Source organism: Sander vitreus, chromosome 2 (genome assembly GCF_031162955.1).
Source record: "Sander vitreus isolate 19-12246 chromosome 2, sanVit1, whole genome shotgun sequence".
In the NCBI taxonomy this organism is placed as follows: Eukaryota; Metazoa; Chordata; class Actinopteri; order Perciformes; family Percidae; genus Sander; species Sander vitreus.
Window position 1 is genome coordinate 21,199,912 of NC_135856.1, and position 25,225 is coordinate 21,225,136.

Sequence of the window (25,225 nt, forward strand, 5' to 3'; positions counted from 1 at the left end):
CTCTCTTCACCCATCCCCCAATTTAAAGGTTGAGGCATTAAGGACCGACAACTGCTGACCTTTCCCACTGCGTGCATCTATCATCCAACATGACTAATCATGCTTTTCTTGTGCCTTAGATAGATGTGAGAAGGCAGAGGGATGTGATGTGGAGAAATGTCAAGGTCTTGCCGTGTTCGCATTTTGTCTGAGATTGGACATTGGTGTTATAGATCCTTTGGATCAACTGAGAATCTATTCCTGTATGAAAGAGGGTGCTAATATTCCAATCTATGAGATATAGATTACATCATTAACTAAAGTTTTAGATATAGAAGCATCACACCTTGCATGACCTTGCAGAACAAATGTTGCCTTATAACCTGTTGTTCAGAATAACACATTTTCTATACTTACAACAGTACATACAACTAGTAAAAACAGGCCAAATATAACCAAATATCTGTTTTACATAATGACATTTTGCACTTAAACATAACACGAACACCTTGAGCAAGGAAGCTGTTTTAATGCTGCAGCTACTGTATCTCACGTCTGCAGAGTTTAATGTCTTGAAAATGGGCCTGATTTTGGCTGTGTCATTTGGGTTTCACTGGCCACTGAACTGTAAATTGAGGAGAGCAGCAATTGCTGCCTGAGTCGAGGCACTTTGTCATGGGTGCCACACAGTGTAAAGTGATGCCAGCGTTTGATACTCTCACTCAAATCTACCTGTCTCGGTAGTTAGACGTCTGCAGGGTCTGCTTACAATATACAATGCAAGTCAGTGTTGTAGTGGTATTTTCTGATAATTTTGCTAAAAGTAGTGACGCATCTGTTACACACCTGGTTTAGACAGCAACCAATGTCATGCCACCAATAAGTATACCATGCTTTACAGTATAGTGGGTTAAACATTTCAATTCCCCTGAAACAGTTTTTAAATAGCTTATGTTGCAGAGGGAATGTGGAGTGTACAGATAGATTAAAAGAAACAACCCAGAGGTCCATTTTCATAATTATGTTTTGGTGCCAAGCCTGACTGCTTGGCTAGCACTCTTAGAAGGGGAGGGCGGGAGGGAGAGGGAGAGAGAAAGCAAAGAGAAATCAATACTTCAGTTGAAACAGCCCTAGCTGCTTTTTGTTTTAGTTTTTCTTCTGGGGAAAGAGGAATGGAGAGGAACTATGAGAGAGACAGACTGGCCCCTGTGGCTGCAGCACCAGCTTGAGCAAAGGCAAAATATGTTGTAAGATGAACAAACTACTGTACTACCTACCTGGAAGACACAACTTTATGACAGTATAGGTGGTACCAACACCCTCTGTGCGAGAGAGCGCTCATAGCAAAATGAACAGAAATCAGTCTAGCCAGCCTTTGCTCCTCAAGTCTGAAGCACAGCAAAGCAGCAAGACACTGAGGCCACTAGGAAGTGTGAATAGTTGCCCTCTGCCTGAGGGAAAGTGAGTCAGCCATTTGTTCCCCTCTCCCTACTTTCTTTAATGCCCTGTCATTCACAGCAATGTGAACAAGATAATCCAATACCCAGGACTCTAAATTGAGTGCATGTGCAGACATACACACACATACACATGCACACACACATATATATCCTTGTCCCAAGTCAGTTCTGTCCAGCTAGCTTTATGATTTGTTTATATTGCTTTCTATTACCTCTCTGTGTCCCTTGTTGAGCTCAATACAATTTTTTATTGTTGATAGTATTCTCTTGGTGCCCATCCTCTCTTCCTATGGCCTTCTGCATTTAGGCATTCAAATTTCGATGTAAGTAAATTACATTTTGAAGCCTATCTGTATGTGGTCACTGAAAGATACCGTTGGTCCTTGACATTTAGCACTAGAAAGGGGTGAACAAGCAGAGTACCAACCCGGTCTCACGGGAGTTCGTGAAATGGTGACGTTATTATATCTATTGATTCATGTACAGGGAAACGATTTTCTATTTTATTTCATGCTGGTCACCACGAAATTGGAACATTTCTATTTCACGAACTGCTATGCGACTGGGCTGCAGCTGGGCTGCTCTGGGGGGGATGGTGACAACACGATCCGCGTTCTCTGGGGGACACAACAACGGGGAAATTAAACACTGCACGCCGGCAACAACTGCCATAACACGGGGCTGCTCTGGGGGATGCAACAACGGGGACGCCACACGCAGTAAACGGTGACAACAACGGCCGCTGGGACATGATCCGCAGTCTCTGGGGACGCAACAACGGGGAAATTAAACACTGCACGCACGACAACGGGATGGTTGTGGTTAGGAAAAGAAAGACGGGGAAAGGTTCAGAATCAGAATCAGAAAGGGTTTTATTGCCAAGTACGTTTTTTAACATAAATACAAGGAATTTGTTTTGGTGTTGTTGGTGCACGTCACACATTCTTTAGATGGAATTTTAAACAATATAAGTATAGGTACAAACAATATAAGTATAAGTATATTTACACAGTATGTATTAAGTTAAAAATACAGAATAAATAAAGATATAAATAAAAAATAAAGAGCAAAGAGCATTACTGCAGAAAGAGCGTTACAGCAGAGGTTGTGGTTAGGAGGAGAAGAACGCAGAAAGGAACTATATGCAGATTTTCGGCTTTTCAGTACTAATCGCTACCATAATCGTGCTGTTATCATGTAATATGCTTCCCATTCAAATACATTACTTTAAAATTCGTGCTCACCAACACGATAAAACATAGAAAAATGTGTCCCTGTACACAAATCAATAGATTAAAGTGCCCATATTATGCTCATTTTCAGGTTCATAATTGTATTTAAGGTTGTACCAGAATAGGTTTACATGGTTTAATTTTCAAAAAACACCATATTTTTGTTGTACTGCACAGCTCTCTCTCACTACCGCAGATCCTCTTTTCACCTGGTCTCTGTTTTAGCTACAGAGTGAGACCTCTTTTCTTCTTCTTCTTCTGTACTATCTTTGATTGCACTCGCACATGCGCAGTAGCTCAGATGTAGATCATGTCAGCTAGCTAGCTCCATAGACAGTAAAAGAAAGGCTGTTTCTCCAACTTCAGTCAGTTACAAGGCAGGATTAGCTGGGAGACTTCTAAATGAGGGCGCACATGTAAGTAGTTCTTTTGTAGATTATGGTGAACTTGTGTGTGTTGTAGCAGTGCTTTGCTATTGAGAATGAGGTAGCATGCTAGCATTAGCGTTAGAATGCTAACGCTAATACTAGGAGCTAACGGTTGCGGTTAGCCAGCTCGTTTCGGCTTGTGACATTTTGACCAGCTCACCCCCAGCTCACCCTGAGACTGAAGGCAGGACACATTCAGAAACCGTATCTCACTCAAAACAGCATGGATGGATTTTTTTCAAAGTTTGTATGCGTGTGGAAGCACCAGAGATACAAAATAACACCCCAAATCCCAGAAAAAGTGTTTTTTTCATAATATGGGCACTTTAAATAACGTCACCATTTCACGAACTGCCATGAGACTGGGCTGAGAGTACAGACTTCTGCAGAGATATTGCTAGCATCTTATTTTATATTACATCAGGTGCCTCCACTCTCCTTTCCGGTGGTGTGTATGTGCTTGCATCTGTACTTGTCTGAACTTTGTTGTCATCCACCCTAGCTGCTGTCTCATGTACAACTCTAACATCTCCCTACTAGCAGTGCTGGTTCACCTCCCTAGAAGCCTGCAGCAAATTATCATATTTATCGAGAAGCCAACCATGGTATTAGCAGGAATACCCAATCCCCAAATGCTGCTTCAGAGAAATGGCCACTGTAAATCACATTCTGTCAGCCTCACATGCAAGCTCAGTCATGACTGTCAAGGAGACCATGATGTGATTGTGAAGGCTATTCTGTTTTGATTTAGAACAGACTAAAGAAAAGAAAATTGTTGCACTGGATTTTTCTTAGTCAACGTAAAAAGGTCAAAACCAACATGTTAAATCCATGTTCTTATTTTATATTACTTCTTAAATAATTATTAAATGACCTCAAACCAGCTTTTGCCTTATCCCAAAAACAAACAAAAATAAAAAACACCATTACTCAAAGGAGATGTAGCCAAGGCTTCTTTTCAATCAACAGCCAATCATTATCAGACCATGTGCAAGATCTGAAATGCAGATGGACATAAAATAATATCACAGAACATAAAATGGTTCTGAAGTTCTCAAGTTGGTAATTCAAATACACTTTTTTTTTTATTAGGACGTCTAAGAGAGAAGATAAATAGGAAACGCCAGAAACAAGGCATCCAAGATGAGTAGAGTTCCAAACATGTAGCCATATTCTGTTAAGTGTCTTCTCAGTTTGCATGGCATCATCAAAGTCATCGTGAGAAAATAGAAAACTGACAGATTGTTTATTTTGTGAGTGTGGTTTATCTCTGTGGAGTGGAGTTATATTGAGCACCAAGGTTTTGGCATCTCAGCTAGGTTCAGCGTATTAAGCCCAGTTCAGAACAAAGATTTGTGACAAAACCGTTTTAGAATGTTGCAGGGAAAAGTTGCAGCAGTCTAAACTGGTCCATCTCAGTTCGACACAAGCCAGCTCAGCTGATGGTGTCGCCTGCGACTCAGCTTGTCAAGTCGGCAGTGGCTGGTTTTAGAACATAAAGGACGTGTTTCAACAGCCAATAAACTCATAGTGAAATCAACTGGTTAAGTCAGTTACAGTTACTGGTTGAAATGGCAGAGTTTTGGACGGAGGCTCAACAAGCGGCCGCCCGCATGCAGTGGTCGAGCGAGCTAGGGGGTTCATCAAGAGAGGGAGTGGCATTAGAACAAAGCAGTGAATTAGAAAAATAAAACAGTATTTTAACAGTAGTTTTATTAGTACTATAAATGCAACTGTTGCAAACATCTCACTATCATCATTCATATTTTAAGACGCCGATACACCTTCTCGTCTAGTAGCATTGATGTAAACCAGGGGTCGATGCATAGACTGTATAATTGAAGACAAAACATCTTGATCGCCCCCTGGTGGCTGGCTGCAGTATCCCGGCCCCTGAATGTTAGCAGATGGGACAAAAAAAATCAAAGTACACTTCAAATAAATGTTTCCCAAAGATGGTTTCTGTCAGTTTAGGTAGTTCTGATAACGCTGGTGTTTGTTCAAGTGATCATTTTTTCCGATAAGTTATGTTTTGATTTCTTATTTGATGCTATACAATCGCGGTGAAACATCATGATTGACAGTTGTGATTAACTCGCGATTGGTTGAGTGGGTGTATGTTCGGGAGTTAATTCTGCGGCACCACCATCCGACCACTATTGCGCAGACTCTGGCTCTTTACGAGATGGCATCGCCCGCATCCGGGATATTTTTGCTTCACTTTTTTACAGTGGGAGGAAGTGGAGATGCGTCATCCATCTTTAGATACAGTATATGGTCTAAACTGGCAGGTTTCAGAACGTTTCAGACTGGTGTATTGCAAGTAGTTGCAAGTTGCAAGTTTCAACTCGTCTCGCTGCAAATCTTTAGTCTGAAATGGGCTTTAAAGATTTTTTAAAAACTTTACTAGCATTGTCAAAATCACTCCAAAGGCGTTATTTAAGAAAAATGTTAAATGTTTGTTTTTCTTGTAAAAAATATCTTTACTTACTTGAGCTACACATTTTACAGTCATGTGAAAAAATTAGGGTACTTTCCATGAAGTCATCTCTCAATGCAAATCAAACCAGCTATTAGGCTAATTGAAATAAAACCATGCCAATGTCTAGGTATGGTGAAGGCTATGTGATGATGTGGGGCTATTTTAATTCCAAAGGCCAAGGAAACTTTATCAGGATGCATAGTATCCTGGATCCACGAAATAACTGGCCTTTAAAAATAAAAATTTGCCTGCCTCTATGGGAATTTAACATAGGGGTGTACTTACTTATGCCCCCTGTATTTTAAGGAAGAACATTTATTTATTTCCGATACATTATTCACTCACAAAGAAAATTGGTGTCGTTAAAGGTCATTTTTTTAATTAAGGCATTAAGATCAATTTCCTAAAGATGATTTTTTTATTCCTCTTTTTAGTCAACTTTAGCATGGGTGTCCTGATTTGTTCACATGACTGTATATGCTGCAGACAGTGTTGATCATTAAATGAAAAGACCAAAATACAAATGCAAGGTCTAACTCTAACCGCATGCATGTCAAAATGAACAGCAATTTAACACAGTAGCACTCTAAAAAACAGTAGCGCTGTCAAAAAGCAAGCTTAATTACCTAACACACTGAGGAGCAGCATTGAAGACATTACACGTTTGTTTGAAGTAATGTTTCAGTGAAAGAAAGTCGTGGCATTTAACTTTAATCTGTGAACTCCAGAATGGACTGTCTCATTTTTTTCTCCTGACTTCCACTGTACCCCAGTGTACAGTACATATCCACCTCAGTCTCCAGAACCTGTACATGTTCCTATTGTAAAGGCCTGGTCAAAAGGGATGTGTACAATAGCTGGAGCTAACCTAGAAGCAGCTTTGTTAAGGATTCACTGACTGTATGGAATCGGGTCAGTGAGCTTCCATGTTGCTATAAAGGGCCCTTACAGTTTAGCAGCACAGAATTTAAAACCCTTGCTAAACCTGCATTATTAAACAATTTTTTTCTGTTTATTATTTTTGTTATTTTTATAGTCACATTGTAGTTTTATTTGGGTTCATGGGATGGGAAAAACACCTTTGAATATAATGGAATCCATTACAACTAAATATTAGCATCTTTGTGAAGGTAGCATTTATGGCTGAGCTGTTGTATTGGATCCCATCAGATTTTACAGGTGTACCTCAAAGTGGTCACAGAGTTATCTCTGTAGTAGATTTTATGTAGTCCTCCATATGAAGGAGACCTTGTAATAATGAATTTTAAATAAATGAATACATAAATATTGTCATCTTGCATGTACTGTATGTCTTCCTATTTGAAGTCAACAAAGAGACAGAAATGCTCCCATCCTCCACTTTATTTTTAATCCTCTTGATCTAATGTGAGGACGAACCCCTGAATGTCATTCTAGTTGGTGAACACTATCTTTCCTCTCAAAGATTTGGGCATTAGAAATAATAAGATAATTTGTTTGTGTCTGTGTGTGTGCCTGCATTTATGGTAGTGACTGTGTCTGCATGCATGGAGTTGATGAACAGAACCAGGGGTCTGCAGAGAGGCAGTGTGTGGAGGAGTGTAGGATTATATCCCAGTCAGCCACATATTAGTGGACCTGTCACTTAGTAAACAGTTACTTGAACTCATTTCCATTCTGAGTTAGGAAGTGTAGAGAGAACTCCTTAGTGCATTAAAGTCACTCGCAATTTAGGTCCACTTTGTCTCTTAGGCGAGGATGGGTGGGGGATAGGAAAAAGGTAGCAGAGGGAGCAATTAAAGAGCAATCAAAATGACTCCCAAAGCCATTCCCTAATTTCAGATCCTCACGATACAAGAAAATAATTGACTGTTTGATTGCCTCTTACATTGTTTTCCAATATATTTTGCAATATTAAGTATGAAATATTGTACAAATGAGGTTTTGTTAAAACAGTCTTCCCTTTTGATTTCACTTTGATCACACACAAGAACATATGACGAGCTGTATGTCACTCAATAAGGACAAGAATATCTAATCTATTGTTCCGAAAATTTGTAATCCACCAATCATGAACTGCATTCATCTGAACAAGATCCAAAATACATTGCAACCATTATCATAGAAATCTATTGCCTTTGTTCTTATTATTTCACACTTTTATTGTTTAATATGCTGCAAGGTCTGGCATGTCTTTTGATGTTGTTGCGAGCCCGGTGGGCATTCTTCCTAAAGGCAATAGGTACTTTACTTCTTAATGGGGATTGATTTTCAAAGGCGGGGTTTATAGTCAGACACAGCAGGTCGTTACTTCCTGCTCCTTGATATCCCCTCTAGACCTGACCTTCACGCAGTGTTGACATCTGGTGTTACCTAATGTGATGCACCTGAACCTGTTTCTGTCACCTCCGGTCCATTTCCATCCATACTCCTGCGAAGGCAGGCCTGTAATTGTTTCACAGTCTGCATACTGTATTCCCCTGTTTGATGTTCTGCTCCATCTATGTTGACAGACTGATACATTTATTGTGTATGTAAGTGCATGTTGGTGCTCGTGTGTGCACAAGCAGTAGTGAGGCATTTAAAGAGCGGTGAGATATTCTGGTGGTTTTGTGCATTTGAAAGACGTAAAACACGACCCTTTAGCCCAATGGTTCCCAACCTGGGGTCCGGGCACCCCTCAGGGTGGCGGCAAAGATCACAGGGGGTGAGCAAGTCTTTATCTGGTTTGAGGTTGAGGTAAAAAAAAAATATTTGCATGTTTAATAAATTATGATCATACACTAGATTATATAATGTATACAAAAGTCGGTATAAAAACTATATATTTTTGTTCTCGCTTAAAATTATAGGCAGGCTACTTAGTAGGCCAAACCTCTGGGACCTCTTAACCTGTGACCCTTGCTGTCATCAGGTCAGCTGCTAGCTGCTATCATCCTCGTTTTTCCTGCCGCCACGGCATCACAATTGTATATATAAAACATGGCGGAGAAACATAAAAGTGCTGATAACTGCTCTGTTTCAAAAAAGAAAGGAAGGCTGTATCATGAGAGTTACCTCAACTTCGGTTTTGGGGGGGGCTCAGCTTTTGTTAGACATAAGTAGGGGGGGCGCCAAAGAAAAAAGGTTGGGAACCACTGCTTTAGCCCATGTCAATAAAGTGTTGGCCAACACTACCCCTGCAACAAGTAAGCACCCAGATGACAGACTGTAAATAGAACAAAGTGCTTCTGTGTTACATCACATAACTTTAAATGCCATCCCCACTGATTGCTTCTTACACTCCCACTTTTCTCCTTTTGAAGTCCTCTTCCTGCTTCTTCCTCGGGCAAAGCTGTTGTGCCCAGCACCTTGGCTGACACTGGCTCTATTAGTCGTTCTTGAGAGTTAGTAACTGGAAGGAGATTTGTTGGGTGTAGCTGCCCGAAAATGGCTGTAGAAATGGCATTGTTTACTGGGCACTGACCGTCCTGAGTGAAGCAAGGAGAGTCTTCTTCTCGCTCAGCTTTCCTGCTCTTTGGCACAGCCACCCAAGTGTTCGCTCAATCCAGAACAATCAAAGATTTAAAAAAGGGGGGGAGAGTTGTTTGTCAAAGGTTTTAGGCATTAAATAATGAATAATAGGTACGTAGGTGCAGCAAAGAGGTGGTTACATGGAGATAAACTGATTATGTGCATTGTGCACAGACAGTGCTAAATAGCAATATAGTAATAAGTAATATAGTAAGATGTTATTTTAAGTATTACCATCATCAGTGCTTCCTGATTCTCAGCAGCAATCCCCTACATAAAGAAATAGAAAAAAGGACACTGTCAGATCTATTTTCATTTACTTAGCTCCATTTAGGTGATTTAGATAGCATACATGAGAATGCCCATCTTTCCAACTGCAGTGGAAACCTTCATCAAATTAGAATTGAAGTGATTATCCATGGCAGAGCAAAAGGACAAAATCGATAGTTCTTTGTTCGAGGCTAAAATGAGGAATGAGCATTCAGCAGGGATCTCTCTCTATTGCTCCCTTTCTCTCCCTCTCTCTCTCTTTCTCACACACACATATACACACACACACACACACACACACACAGGCATGCACATATACACACCTCTTTGAATTGCATATTCTGTTCCAACATCCTTGACCATATCAGCATTAAGCTTGCGTGGTGTAGTCCCAAACCTTCTGTCTTGGTTTTTCCCTCCTCTCTTTGAAAAAAAAAAAACAACCTCAAAGGAGAGGCACTTCCGTAGATACTTGCAATTAGTAGTTCTGGCTGGATATTGCAGCGTTGGCCCTGGCCCAGCTCTCTGTGTTGGGGTAAGAGAGAATGGGAGTGGGCCTGTTGGGCATGTTTCCAGCCTCAAGAAAGCCCTCTGCCCCTTTGCCTCACATGGGCCCAGTGAAGTCTCACATTGGCAGCTGGGCCTGTGCAGAACTAGAGAAAGGAAACTACAGTATTAAGACAGAGAGAGGGGACTTGCTTTTCGCCATTCAAGTACCATAATTATACTGTAATTGGAAAAAGAGCTAAATGGAAAAAGTGCTGAACCTTTGTCCTACAAATGACACATAAAGGCTTTGTTATTCAACAATTGACATTCAGTGTGATTTTCATTTCAGCCCAACTTACACATGGTCGTATTGGAACAAAATATCATGCCACAAACATTCTAGAAATAGATCCATTGCATTTAGGAGAGATCAAACAAGACTGGAGAGTTTTGCTAATACTATGGCAGGTGTTCTGTCAGTCATAAAAAACAAAGCAGGATGCTTCCTCCAGCTGGAGTCCATTTACAGTAAGTAAAAGAAAAATATAACTGAATTTTTAACAATAATGGCTAAAATTGGCCACCCTTTTGTAGAAACAACACTGCATTCATTTCAAAGATGAGGAGACATTTGCAAATATTTTACCACATAATATAGGTTCCGGTAAATGCTCTGTATAATTTACTGTAATGTAAAACAGTGAACAAGTGAATGCAGAGAACTTAAATAATGCTGGAATGTCCTTTAAATTATGCATTGAATGTTTGTTCAAACCTTCTGCAAGCAGCCACTCACGTTTATGTGGAACACAGACTCTCAATCACAGTCTGCTTTTCTCTCGCACACACACACACACACATACACACACACACACACACACACACACACACACACACACACACACACACACACACACACGCACACACACACACACACACACACACACACTTTAAACACATACACACACTGCTTCACGTAAAAGACTGCAATCCATCAATGTGCTCATTGCTGTCATGAGTAAAGAGACAGAGCTCTAAGCAAGAGTCCTCTAACACAAATTTGATTTACCTCAATTTGCCTCAAACAGTGACATGCGAGCACTAGCAGTGCTAATACAGACTGGCACCTTTTGCTGCCAACAGACGTGTCTGTTTAGCTCAGTTTTAAAGCCTGAGCTCATGCTGCAATCTGATTTACTGGATGGTATTGGATTATATAGAGTCTGTAGTTATGAAAATTAACTGTGAATGCTGTGATACTGTGAAGAAATATGATGGCTTCACATAGTAATATAGCAGACTGTGTGTTTGTGTTACTGTCAGAAAGAAGTTGATATAGATGTGGTTGTGTTTTTCAAATAGCACCTCTATAGCACCTTTAATATGCGCTACCTTTAAAATTACTTTAAATTACTCAAACTGTCCCAGTTAACCAAACAGTCTGTCTGATATACTGCATACAGATATCAAATCACAAAATCTTTAAATCCATCAGTGAAATATAATTAGTTAAAAATAAAAAGACAGATTCACACACTGACATTTTCTAAGATACTAATGCCACTCATCCTGATGTACTATTCAAAGATTGACTAGTAAAAACTGTCTTCAATAAAGGAGTCAGGTTGGAAACATTTTTATCAAGAAACCGTACCTTGATAGAAGGACAGACCTAAATCAAAGTAATGGTTGTTTCATACAAAACCATCTGGCACCTTAATTATACAATAAAGCTCCTCTTTGCAGCACCAAGCCTCACAATGATTTAGGCGTGCTAGTCATGCATCACAGGCATGCTGGAAATGTCAACCTAATGAGTTAGGCTTTCTGTATACATATTGTGTGAGTCTGACCGTTTTGGATCTGAATGAATCTAATTACATTGCGGCAACTGAGTGCTTCAAACCAACCTGTGCTATGTCCCTCTACTATGTCACAAACATTCTTTACATGCATGCCCTCTGTCTGTACCATCAGGGGTCTGTACAAATGAGTTTCCACACATTATATGTTGGACAACATTTACATCATCCATCACACATATACGAATGTGAAGCACAAAAATGAAATTGCCACCTGTGTTGTCTGGTATGATACTGGCTATCTCTGTAATTACAAACAAGACCAGGAGTGTTGAAGTGTTCGTGCAGACTCCAACTTTTGGCACATTGTTTCTTGCAACAATGATTTTCTAATGTTCGAATTCCCTTTCTGCGGTGGCCGACAGAGGGCAAACACCCTGAAACTTAAGAAAACACACGCAAATAGACAAAACACAAGTAAATTAAAAAAACAACTTCATTAATTTGTGTACGCACTGCAAGTAAAAAACAATGCAAAAAGAAAAGCACGCAAACCCCGAAAAAAGAAGCGATGCAAAAGAAAAAACAACTTCATTAATTTGACAACACATGCGCAGCATCAGCAAACGCGCTGCAAATACACACAACACAACCAAATAGATAAACGCACTGCAAATATGAAACGATGCAAAAAGAAAAGCACACAAACCCAGAAAACAAATGCAACAAAAAAACACAGCATCCAGATTACACAACGGAAGTTCTCCAGACCTCTAGAGGGAGCAGCTAGTGGAACAGCTTGATTTTTCGACCCCACAGGGGGGAGAGAGAGAGAGAGAGAGAGAGAGAGAGAGAGAGAGAGAGAGAGAGAGAGAGAGAGAGAGCAACTGCATAGACTGTAAATATTAAGTCTATGTTTGAGATGTGTTTTCTCTCGTTTGGTGGGTGTGTCTCGGCTCAGGTCACAGGTGATACTCAATCAGCAGAGACGTCTGTAAACTCGTGATGATAAAACATTTAAAACTGCATCAGCGTTTAACGTTGAAGTTTGTTTAAGCCATATTACATGAGAGGGTTTAATTTCGAGGTCCGAAAGGCACATTACTGAAGTAGGCTATAGGCCTCCTCAAGTGTAATATTGTGATTATACAACAACGGTTACCAACAACATATCAATCTGTATTCATATTGTGGAGCAATTCGCTCTTGAAATACAAAAAACAGACAGGATTTATAGTCCCTCCCTGTTTAGTAAACAAGCCAATTTACCGTGGGATTTATCAAACTGAATAAAACCCGCTCGCACATATAAACACAAAACTGCTTTGCTAACTCCATCGTGTTGTAAGTAAGACATCTGCTGAAAAAGTTATTGTATTCATTAGCATAATTGCCGTACTGTTTAGTTCACAAACATCCAAAACACCAAAGTATGAAGACATTGTGGATCAGACGCAAGCTTTTATTTTGAAAAGCCGAAGCTTGGGGACGGCACCACGGGAGCATAGACTTTATATTATTAATATATTATGTTATTAATAATAATATGAATTTAATATACAGTCTATGGAGTTCTCCAGGCTGCAGCCATACCCGACTCTAATAAAAAGGCAGAGCGCTCTCCCCATGGGGTCGAAAACCAAGCTGTTCCACTAGCTGCTCCCTCTAGAGGTCTGGAGAACTTCCGTTGTGTAATCTGTATGCTGCGTTTTTTTGTTGCATTTGTTTTCTGGGTTTGTGTGCTTTTCTTTTGCATCGTTTCATATTTGCAGTGCGTTTATCTATTTGGTTGTGTTGTGTGTATTTGCAGCGCGTTTATGTATTTTGGTTGTGTTGTGTGTATTTGCTGTATGAAGTTGTTTTTCTTTTTGCATCGCTTCTTTTTTCGGGGTTTGCATGCTTTTCTTTTTGCATCGTTTTTTATTTGCAGTGCGTTTATGTCTTTGGTTGTGTTGTGTGCATTTGCAGAGCATTTGCTGAATGCTGCACATGTGTTGTCAAATTAATGAAGTTGTTTTTTTAATTTTCTTGTGTTTTGTCTATTTGCGTGTGTTTTCTTAAGTTTCAGGGTGTTTGCCCCTGTCGGCCACCGCAGAAAGGGAATTCAAACATTAGAAAATCATTGTTGCAAGAAACAATGTGCCAAAAGTTGGAGTCTGCACGAACACTTCAACACCCCTGGTCTTGTTTGTAATTACAGAGATAGCCAGTATCATACCAGACAACACAGGTGGCAATTTCATTTTTGTGCTTCACATTCGTATATGTGTGATGGATGATGTAAATGTTGTCCAACATATAATGTGTGGAAACTCATTAGTTGTGTTTTCTTAAGTTGCAGGGCGTTTGCCCCTGTCAGCCACCGTACCTTTCCCTGCACAGATAGCAATACAAAAATGCATACCATGGACTGCATGTATATACAGTAGGGATGTATCTACTGTACAGGCCTACTCCACACATCAAAGGCTAAGTTCATAATATATCATGTTTATCTCTGACTTTTTGGCCGCTGTGATTTCTCCTTCTCTCCATGGCTGTGAAGAAAAAATCTTAATGCATTTCTAATGTAAGTGATGGGGGACAAATCGACAATCCTCCTGCATTATAAGGCTTTAGCTGGCAAAATTGCCTTGGACTAAACTTTAGAATGTATTTTTGGACAGGATGTGGACTGTCGATTTTGTCCCCATCACTTACATTAGAAGAGCATTGGGACGGGATCTCTACAGCCGATAAGGACAGAAGGAACAAGTGTATGAAACAACCAAAAAGTGTTTCAACTTACATACGGGTGTGTGAATGTTGTTTTAAGACAAACTCAAAAATATGAACCAATGCTTTTCAGTGGGGAGTCTGCCAGAGTGGGAACGGGAAAACTTTTTGGTGCTCATGACCGTCAAGCCCTCGTTATAAGTGTAATTGTTTTTGCTTGCTTTATTCAGGTGGCCAACTTGGCTTGCTCCATCTCCAACAATGAAGAGGGTGTGAAGTTGGTTCGAATGGCTGCCACCCAAATTGACAGCCTATGTCCACAGGTGAGGACTTAAAAAACACTTTCACTTCATAAAAAAGCAATCTTTACACCAGCACGAGTCAAAATGTGTTGGTAATTATAAACTCTTTTGAATTCATCTCAAAGGGCTATCTTTAGAGGTTTTTTAGAAAGTTGGAGTAGATAGAAATTACAGAGAAAGAAATACGGTTGGCAGAATGGGAGAAAGAGCTATGAGTCGTGTGTAGGTGGACATTGTTGTACTGTTTCTCAGTATGCAAGCAAAGGAGGAGGTTAAAATCAATCCATTGTTTCCAAGGTTAACGGTAGGCCTTATTCACACAGGACCCAACATAGTAATGGAAAAGGAAGACTGAATTTAAGGTTCAGGACCTAATCTGCAGGCCCCACCATGCGCACCTGCTGAGACCCACTTACTTAGAAAACTTGGGGAGGAACCATCTCCTGATACCTCTTGGCAAAGCTCAACACAGACAGATTAAAAAAAAACAGACACAGACTTTGTGGCTGGGGAAGGAGGAACAAAGAAGGGGTGAAACAAAGAGAACTGTTTCAATCTGTTCTGGGTAGAATTAACCCAGGTCCCTTATCTTCACACATGCAAACAGACACACACACACACACACACACACACACAAAGATAAACACAATTGCAACGACTGCCATGTCCAGATCAAAGCTATATCTAAAAAACATAAAGTGATAAGGAATAGGGAGAAAAAAGCATGCTAGTTCTGCTTAAAGTACACATGCCAACTGTCATGGTTATTTATTATTATTTGTAACACTGCCTGTCCTACAAGTCTGTTGATGCAAAGAGTCCCAGCAGGACCTTGCTAATCTTAAAAACAAATGAACACAAGGACTTAATTTACCTCTTTTATTTTCATCATTTTAATTTAAAATCCTGTGAAGCGTTGGTGTTTTTAGTCTAAAGCCAAATGTTCTATCTTACGTAGATCAGACTGTTCAGACAGTCAAAATACTTTTAGGAAAAAAATAACTTTGCTCTCTTCAAGCTGTAACAAATGGTAAATCTTTTTAATACATCCATGGATTTTCTGGACAAACCAAATTTGTGATATTTTCTAACACAACGTATGGTACTGGCAAAGTGTTTACATGATATGTTTGGTGATATTCTACATTTGTCTTATTTTAAACAAATTCCATGAAAAAACAAAACAAGCAATTCAATCAATTCAAGCCAATGCCTGACATAGCCCCTCCCCTCAATATCTTCATAAAGATGAACATGGAACATGGACACCACCCTGCTCCTTTAATAAAAGCTCAAAATATTCCCCAACATATGCACTTTTCACAGAGCCAAGCCAAGATGTTTAATGAAATAAGGTAGCTTATTTGTTTAAAGGTCCTATGACATGCTGCTTTTTGGATGCTTTTATATAGGCCTTAGTGGTCCCCTAATACTGTATCTGAAGTCTCTTTCCTGAAATTCTGTCTTGTGTAGAATTACAGCCACTATAGACAGTCCCACAATGAGCTTTCCTTAGTATGTGCCATTTCTGTGTCTGTAGCTTTAAATGCTATTGAGGAGGAGAGAGGGGGGGCAAGGTGGAGGGTGGGGGTGTGGCCTTGACCAAGTGCCACTTTGCATGTTTGCAAGCCATGATGTCTCTCTCTTTCTCATGGGTGGGCCAAATTCTCTGGGCGGGCAAAACAGTGAAAGGGGAGGTAACCTTGCTCCTTATGACGTCATAAGGAGGAGATTCCAGATTGGCCCATCTGAGCTTTCATTTTCTCAAAGGTAGAGCAGGATACCCAGGGCTCGGTTTACACCTATTGCCATTTCTAGCCACTGGGGAACCATAGGCAGGCTGGGGGAACTCATATTAATTTTAAAAAACCTCATAAAGTGAAATTTTCATGCCATGGGACCTTTAATGAAATTATGTATTGATGACCTGTTTTTAAAGATGTACATATTTAACAGGAAAGAACGGGCCTTGAGCTCAGAGCCACAGACAGGGTAGAAAATCAGACAGTTAATAGAGATGGACTAATGCATGATTATTATTGGTATTGGTCTCTTCATTGGATTTGTAGACAATAAGGAAAATATAGAATAAGGCCAGCCTTATCCTTTAACATATTGCAGTATGTGTTGTTCTTTACATACCTTGTGTTACAATGTTGGCCCTTCTTCCATGTCAGGTTATCAATGCTGCTCTCACTCTGGCTGCCCGCCCCCAAAGCAAGGTGGCCCAAGACAACATGGATGTTTTCAAGGATCAGTGGGAGAAGCAGGTGCGCATCCTGACCGAGGCCGTGGATGACATCACCTCTGTGGATGACTTCCTTTCTGTGTCAGGTATGAAGCAATACAGCACACATTCTTCAATGATTGGCAAATTGAAGAAAACAGTGAAGATGTTCCTGATTTACACTCACTCACAGTCACAGTTTTATTTAGTTACTGGAAGCTTCAAACATCAAATTGAAGGGGTTTCTCTGTGCAGGGTCTCAAAAGCATTGAAAAAGTCTTAAATTTGATAATCTCAAATTAAGGCCTTAAAAGCCTTGAATTTGAATTTTGAAGTCTTGGATTTTGTTACAAAGGTCTTATATTTTTTTGCCTTTCCTAGGATTAAGTTCATACCTTAACAAAATGAACCGTTACTAATATAGGCTAAGCGGTTAAACTGAGCGGAGGACGTGCAGAATGTGTCGGTGTGTGTCGAGCCTGGCTGGCCGCTCGGCGCCTTCAGACAAAACTCAAGCTAACAGGCTAACGACTTTTTAGCTAGCCAAACACCGAGCGGTAAATCTGCAAAGATTGGAGCTGTGAGCGCATTAATCTGCTCGCTGTGCGTCTTATAACAAACAGAGCAAGCAGCCGCCGGACTCTAACATCTGTTGATCCGTGCAGGACTTCACTGTGAGCGGACTGTTTAGAGACGAAGTGTAATGTTAACGGTTACCTGCTACTGTAGCAGAGCTGCAAGTAAACGCTGAACTGAGCTGTGTGTTTTCAGTGTTAAACACTGCTGCAGGTATTCATGCACGTCTGTTGGTGATTTACAGAGGTGGAAGACTTACTCAGATCATGTATTGCAGTAAAAGTAGAAAAGTACCAATAGTAAAAGTGCTCATTATGCAGTGTAATGTATCTTATTTTATTGGATTATATTATAATCCAATACATTTTATTCAATAGGTTTTATTTAATTCAAGTAGCCACTTGTACATAATTATTTTCTAGGATTTAAAATGTATACAGATTTTTCATTTTCCCCTCCTACTTCGAAGTTGGCATTGAATTTTATTTGAAATGGTATTAAAAAGGTCTTAAAAAGCCTTGAATTTAAGTTGGAGGATCCTGGGGGTACCCTGTCTGTGACAAAAGAAAAATAATCTCAATATAAATAATAACAAAAAAGAAACCATACATTTAACAACAACAACACAATAGAGCAAATCAGAGAAAACACGGCAGAAAGCAAAACAACCTAAAAACAAATGGTTGTTTCTGTTTAAATTGAAAATGGAATAACATTTTTCTTTGCATTTTGTTCTATATATTTTGACCAACATCTCCCATTTGTTTGTCATTTCAGTATAACATTGTAATTGTTAATCTATAATGTTACTACTAAACATTCATTAAGTTCATGAGAGGTGCACTTTTGGTTCATTGGTACATTTATTGGCATGTTTTTAAGAAGAAGCAGGTTAGATAAAATGAATTAAGTAACTGTTCACAAATTCATCACATTCATGGTGAAACATATTTCAGCACAATAAAAAAACATGATGAATCCAAACATTATATCTCCAAACAAGAAAAAGCCTTGGGTCCCTCCAATTCCATTTACTGTTGTTCTTTTTTTGCCTCTCCCAAGAGAACCACATCCTTGAGGATGTCAACAAATGCGTAATTGCTCTGCAAGAGGGAGACGTGGACACTCTTGACCGAACTGCTGGAGCTATCCGTGGCCGAGCTGCTCGTGTGGTCCACATCATTAACGCTGAGATGGAAAACTACGAACCTGGGGTCTACACCGAGCGTGTGCTGGAGTCCATCAAGCTCCTGTCTGAGACTGGTTAGTGCACTGTACACAAAGCTGGTGTGGCAGAAGTCACAGTTGAATGTATTACAGTGTATTGTAAAGATGAATATAGTATCCTTCACCCTTGTGCTGTGCTTGCATCCAACATTTTGCTACAACCCTTTTTGCAAGTTAAACTACTTTCATTCAACACACACACACACACACACACACACACACACACACACACACACACAAACACACACAAATACACGCTAGCACTTACATTAGCTTCCCAGTCTGGTCAGTGACTTACATACACACCTTAATTGCCTGGATGCCCAGCGTCCCACAATTTGGATCAGTGTCTTGGCTCCAACATAAACCTTGGACAGCACCTGTTCACTCGTCTGCCACTCTTGCCTCTCATACATTTTCTCCATCACTGTGTGGCTCATGCATCACAGCACATTCCAGGAGACCTGAGTTTATCCCTGTGGCAGACCAGACTCCGGGCCAACACACGTCTCAGTCTCACCACCAGTGAACATTGGCTCCCCCCACATTTGACTGAATACTTTTCACAGTTTATGGGGGTGTGAGGACGCAGTGGGGAGTGAAGAGGGAACTTGTGTTTAGTGCTGTGAAATGAAAGTGTTATGTTGGCTTAGTATATGCTGGATCAGACCTCTGACTATATATATATATATATATATATATATATATATATATATATATATATATATATATATAGCTGAGGAGTTTTACTTGTTTTCAAGTATCAAACATTGTAGGCCACAATAGTGCAGGGTGTATGAAATAAGAAGAAGAATAAGAATGAAACACATTCCTACCAATGGCGTCACACTATTCCACTGAATTACAGCATAGGTGGCGGTAACATGCCAAAATATGCTGCAATGCACCAGCAAAGGCAGGGAAGAAGATCACTGACACTATTTAAGGTTGTAAATCTTCCACCTTGATCACTGGTGTTTCATGTAGTAACATTTAAAAGCTGTGTAGGATGGAAAAGGTAAACATTTTTGTCAATGTCGGAGTGCAAGGCTGTGGCTATATCCTGTAAGCAGTAAGCCTCAATAGAAAAGATTCTTGCTTTTATTTTCCCAGCACTGGTTATGTTGTCATATGTTATAACATGTTTTGTAACACACATGTGGTTCGGTGGTTCAGAGCTTGAGAAGTCAGTGTTTCTTGTCATTAATGCAATCTTGTTTAAGGTATTATGTTAGGAAAGAAGAAAGTGTTCGTTGTCTTTTTTTTTCCTGAATAACATTTTTGCTCAATGCAATAGCTCCTTAAATTTCTTAAAAGTATACTTAAAAAAATGCACCATTATGAAAGATGGACTAACAAAAACACAGGATAAAAGTAATTTAGATATGATCTGTCTACAAGAATCAAATCAGACCACAATTCCTCTTTAACACCAGCCTTTTTTCTACATTGTTGCACATCCATCCCTCCCCTGGTTCCTATCTCTCCCATTAGAGCCCATTTAGCGAGGCGCTATATCTATTGTTTTGCTCGTTACTTTCATCTGCCAGGATAATTGAGGGACACAGTCTCCTCCCCCCCCCACCCTCCATTCACTAGCTGATAAGTCGCAAAAAGCATTAGGTGAATCACGTGTGTCACGTGTGAGCCCCTCTGCTGGCACTCAACTCCACCATAATGGACTACACACAGTGCTACTTATATGGTATCTTAAGCCCATTATGTTCTATTATTGCATAATTTAGTTTAATTGGGGTAATTAATTGATGAAGTTCGGTGGCAATATCTTGTGGACACTTAAGGTCAATTTCCTATGACCATAACCCTGTCACACACGAAGACTGTATAATTGTGCTGCTGTTCTATTAATCCTCCATGGAGTATTGAGCTTGTTGCTAGAGTCAGCAGGACCCCAGAAGCATTATGTCAGCATTACTGAGAACGACGAATGGAGAACGGCATAATATTGATTGCCCACTGATTTTTCTTTATCATGTATTTGCTTATTAAAGAGCTAACATTATAACGTAAAGTAAAGTTAAAATCAATCAAAATGAGAAGTGTACTAACTGAATGCTTTATACAAAAGAAAAATGAGGAAAAATAAGTTTGTTAATTAGACCAGGGATACACAATATACCAGGCTAACAGAATGCAATCCTACACATAAGGGGAGGCAGAAAATAACATTAAGATTTTAGATAGTATCACTTTACTGAAGCATGTCTACTTTGTAATTTTACTTGACTATATTTCCGACATTCTGAAGTTTTTTTAACATGGTTGTTATAACTTGTTTTACATTAAGAACTCACTGTAGGATCATTTAATTGATTGTTAAATGTGAAACAGAGCAGACTATACTCATACTCTATATGGTTTAGTTCAACCACCTACACAATGAGATACTGTACGGTACTTCTTACAGTTTGGAACCTGTAAGAACTGCACTGTTGGCTACATTAACACATTGAATATGAATACAATTTTATCATATGAATACAATTTTACAGAGATAATAATAACGCATCGTTCCACTGATGCAAAAAAACCCTGAAACAAGTCACAGTCAATACTGCAATAGACTTGCAGTTTAAGTCCAATCTTTACTACGTTGTCAACAAGAAAAGTAATAGTTGCAACAGTTTAGATGGGCAGATCTAGACATTGCTGATGTGCGACATCTATAGGAAAGTAATAGCTTCAGCAAATTTACCCCTTGTGTTACCTGCAGGAAATGAGTCTTACAACTGCAGTATTTTCTTTTTCATAGTGGCTGTTTGAAGAACAGGGGTGGTAGGGTGCAGAGACCAAGAAGGAAATGACCAATGTGGGTGGACTTCTGTCCTTGGTGCTGAATTTTTAAACTACAAACTCTAATGTCAGTGAAATAATGTACACATCTGTTTATTGGAGACTTCAGCAGCCACAGTATGACTTTGCCTGTATGTGGCAACAAATAAAACTTAAATAAAATAAAACTGCTGCTTCATTCTATGGAACTGCAGTAGGAGTCCTACAAATGCCAGTGCCATATTTTGATTCCAGTCCGTCACTGAGTAGAACTGTAGACTTAAGCAGAAAAACTAGCATAAATTTGACAAGACGATGGATACAAGCATCTGATTTTAGGATGGCTAGTGTCTGTCTGACTTCACCTAAAGATAAGGGCTAAGATGATGCAGTTTATACAGATGCAGCAAATAGACAAGTCTCACTGGCTGCATGGCCTCTGGGAGAACTCCTGTCTTAAACTTTAACAAGGCCTCGTGTCCTCCCGATTGTGGGTGCTAATTGAGATGTTAAGGCAGGGAACCGGCAGCTGTGTTAGACCAGTGTTTCATTGGCTCCATATTTCTCTTTGATGAAGAGCTTTTGTGTTTCCCCTTTCTGTTTCCCTCTAAGTTGTGGTAGTTGAGTTTTTTTAGGGGCTACCATGCACATCTGATCTGGACCATAAAGCACTTATTGATCCTTGTGAACGTTTGCCTCCCTCTCCCCTCAGTCCTCACAGACCTGATGTCTGTGGATTTGAACACAGTCAAGGAGAAATCTATAGCTGGGGGAAAGATGATTAAGTGTTGCTGAACAAAGGAAAAGGATATAGGACCACACACTTTTTAGAGGGTACTGAGTCCAATTAACTAGACTCTACCAAAAAGTCAATAGCTGTCACCAAGGATTTCACTAAGCGATTTGAGCAGGGATTTTAGTGGAATCCATTGATGTGTTCCCCTTTTTTGGTGTGGTGTGCATGAGTAAAACATCTATCCTGTGCCTGAATGTGTGTGTGTGTGTGTGTGTGTGTGTGTGTGTGTGTGTGTGTGTGTGTGTGTGTGTGTGTGTGTGTGTTTATGTGTCTTTTTGAGTTAGCTGTTTGTGTTTGTATTTGATTACCCGTGTGTTTATGCCCGCGGCCACTCGGCCAATCGCAACCACTTGCCTGTGTTTCTGACAGCTACCACATCAACACAGGCAGCTTATCACAACTACCTGCCCTTTGACCTTGTCTCAATTTGCCCATCCTTCTTTCTCATATTGAGTGTGGTCAGATTAACGGCCGGGCCAAATACAAGCAGCCAAGGCACACAACTCTTTGGTGTAAAGCTGAGCCATAGATTCCTGACAGACAGTCCACACATGGGCCTGGGATTGAAGCGTGTCCTTGAGAGGGGGAAAAATCAATAGCCTAATGGGAAAGTGGTTATGGCTTCTCTCTCTTTTTCCCCTCTCCCTGCTTCTTCCCTGAGACACTTTTCTGCCTACTAACTCCCTGTGTTTAAACTAATCTTCTCCTCAAAAAACGGGACAAATTTTAAAGTCGATCATTAATGTGGTGCCTGGAGAGGGTAGATTAAAAAACTGATATATGGCCTAAGTCAGCGTGCCATTTAGAGAAGCAGGGTGGCGTTGTTCCTTGTTATTACATCGGGGCACAGTAAATGGGATTTAGCCAGGGTTTTGCAGTGAGTAATAACACACATGCACACACTGCCACCCACATGGCATGCCTGTAAATCAATGGATCAAGTGCACTAAAAGAAGTGCAGCAAAAATTAGGGAAAGAAGTAAAGACACTTCACACTGTCTACTTTGAAAAAAATAGCTCTGAGGACCAGACTGTGGCTGGCCTGACTAAAAACAACTCATCATAAATATTGAGCATTTATTTTAAAATCCTGAATCAGAATACCTTTTCAGTGACATCAATTAATCAGTTTATACTAACTGGTGGATCCATTTGTATAATGATGGAAAAAGAGGTTTTAGCCATAATGGGAAGCAGATGGCAAACTTAGAAGGAGAGGAGGTAAGGGCTCTTAATCGGTGCATAAATAGTGGTAGGAGTTACAGTAATAAAGAGTGCTCATGATGCGATATTGCTATGAAAGGGGCAGTGCAGTATGATGACATAGATGAAACTATTAACCAAAGTTAGAGTGTAAGTCTTAATCTCTTAACCTTTAATGTTTTCTATGATTTCTACTTACTTTACTCAAGTTTGTGTGTTTGTCAGTGTTAAGTATTCATTCATTGTGTGGTGAGAGAATCTCTGAAGCTGCTTTGCTTTCAATGATTGGCACATTGAAATTAAAGACTACGTGCTTTACCAAATTCTACTCATGCATCAGACTTTATTGATCCCAGGGGGGGAAGGGACATGTTACAGCAGCACAGAGACAGAATAAGAGGTAAGAACATAGAGATAAGCTTTATACCGTATACTGTATATAGGCTTTTACAATACCTTGAACCATATAAGTGAATTGTGCAACTATTTGTGCAAAGGTAATTCAGTAGTCCACCTCTGCAGCCATGATGTGCACGTGGAAAGCCAGAAGTTGTTAACATTAAGGGCTCAGCTCAAACCTATCATTTAGGAAAAAACGTTTTCTCCAACTGTCTTTATCATTCTAAAACCAGAACATAACAAATGTTGAGGATCACTAATTTCACTCCTGCCACCTGAAGATAGGCAAACATGGTCACTTTATTTAGTTAGTTACATATCATAGGTAGGAATTTGCCCCCCCCGTTCCGCCTCGGATGATGTGTGTACCATTAGCATTCATTTGGAATTGTGTTTCTGCTCACCTGATGAATTTAACTCATATATTTACTCTCCTTTTACTGTAGCTCTGTTTTTACGTAAGTAGTAACATTGAACAGTGAAGATGCGGGCCATTCAACAGAAGCAATGGGCTGAAAGACACTATAAAGCTCTGTAGAGCTGAGGGGTACCGCAAAGACGGATGATAATTCTCTGTAGTTTCATCATTAAGAGCGACTGTTTTAGGTAGTCATATTATCCTTTCTCAATGTAAAAATATTGCTTAAAGTATATAATATATATATAATGTATATGCAGTATATGTAATATATGCACACAAGGAAGTACAAATACAATACTATCAAATATATTTTAGAAATGGAAAAAGACACCATAATAGAGAATATAGTATAACAAATATGCAAGAATACCGGTAACAATATAGTAGTAATATAGTATATTTATAATTATTTTAAGTGCTATAAGTAATATAATACTTTTAAAACTACAATGTCTTCATCAGTCCCTTTAATTCTGTATCATTTTATTAGAATTTAAGGTTATTTTAGTCTGAACAATGATTGGCTGCTCAATATGTCGTTGTAACATAGGAGCTAAAACTGTATCCTCCAAACACAACACAAATCAAACTCTTTGACACATACATCTCTTGGTTTAAAGTTGCAGTTAATGATTTAGTGCATGTCTTGTTTATATAATCGCTTTTGATATTACCTTTTGAAATATATTGCCTAAATTGAGCTGTTTTCGTGCAAAATCGAGGTTAAGGCATTAACAGTGGTGCCGTTTGTGGTGTTTGGAGCTCGTTAAACGCCTCACTGGGGCACACCTTCTCTGCTGTGAGTTTTTAAGCATTCATTGTACTTCCATAACTTCTCACTTAAACTATGCTTAAGCCTAGGGGGTGAAAAGAATCCATTCTTACATGGTCACATTTAATTCCCTTCATCATTTTTCAACTGGAATGAGTGA

General features: G+C 39.6%; 1 protein-coding gene across 4 annotated transcripts in view; it reads left to right on the forward strand.

The window, feature by feature from the left end:
* ctnna2 (catenin (cadherin-associated protein), alpha 2) overlaps nucleotides 1–25,225 on the forward strand; it is a 306,540-nt gene that overhangs the window by 255,354 nt on the left and 25,961 nt on the right. For all 4 annotated transcript variants that reach the window (XM_078260893.1, XM_078260901.1, XM_078260909.1 and 1 more), the window contains 3 exons: nucleotides 14,580–14,672; nucleotides 16,829–16,985; nucleotides 18,517–18,717. In XM_078260893.1, coding sequence (XP_078117019.1) covers nucleotides 14,580–14,672; nucleotides 16,829–16,985; nucleotides 18,517–18,717 — 451 coding nt within the window. The remainder of the gene's footprint in view (nucleotides 1–14,579; nucleotides 14,673–16,828; nucleotides 16,986–18,516; nucleotides 18,718–25,225) is intronic.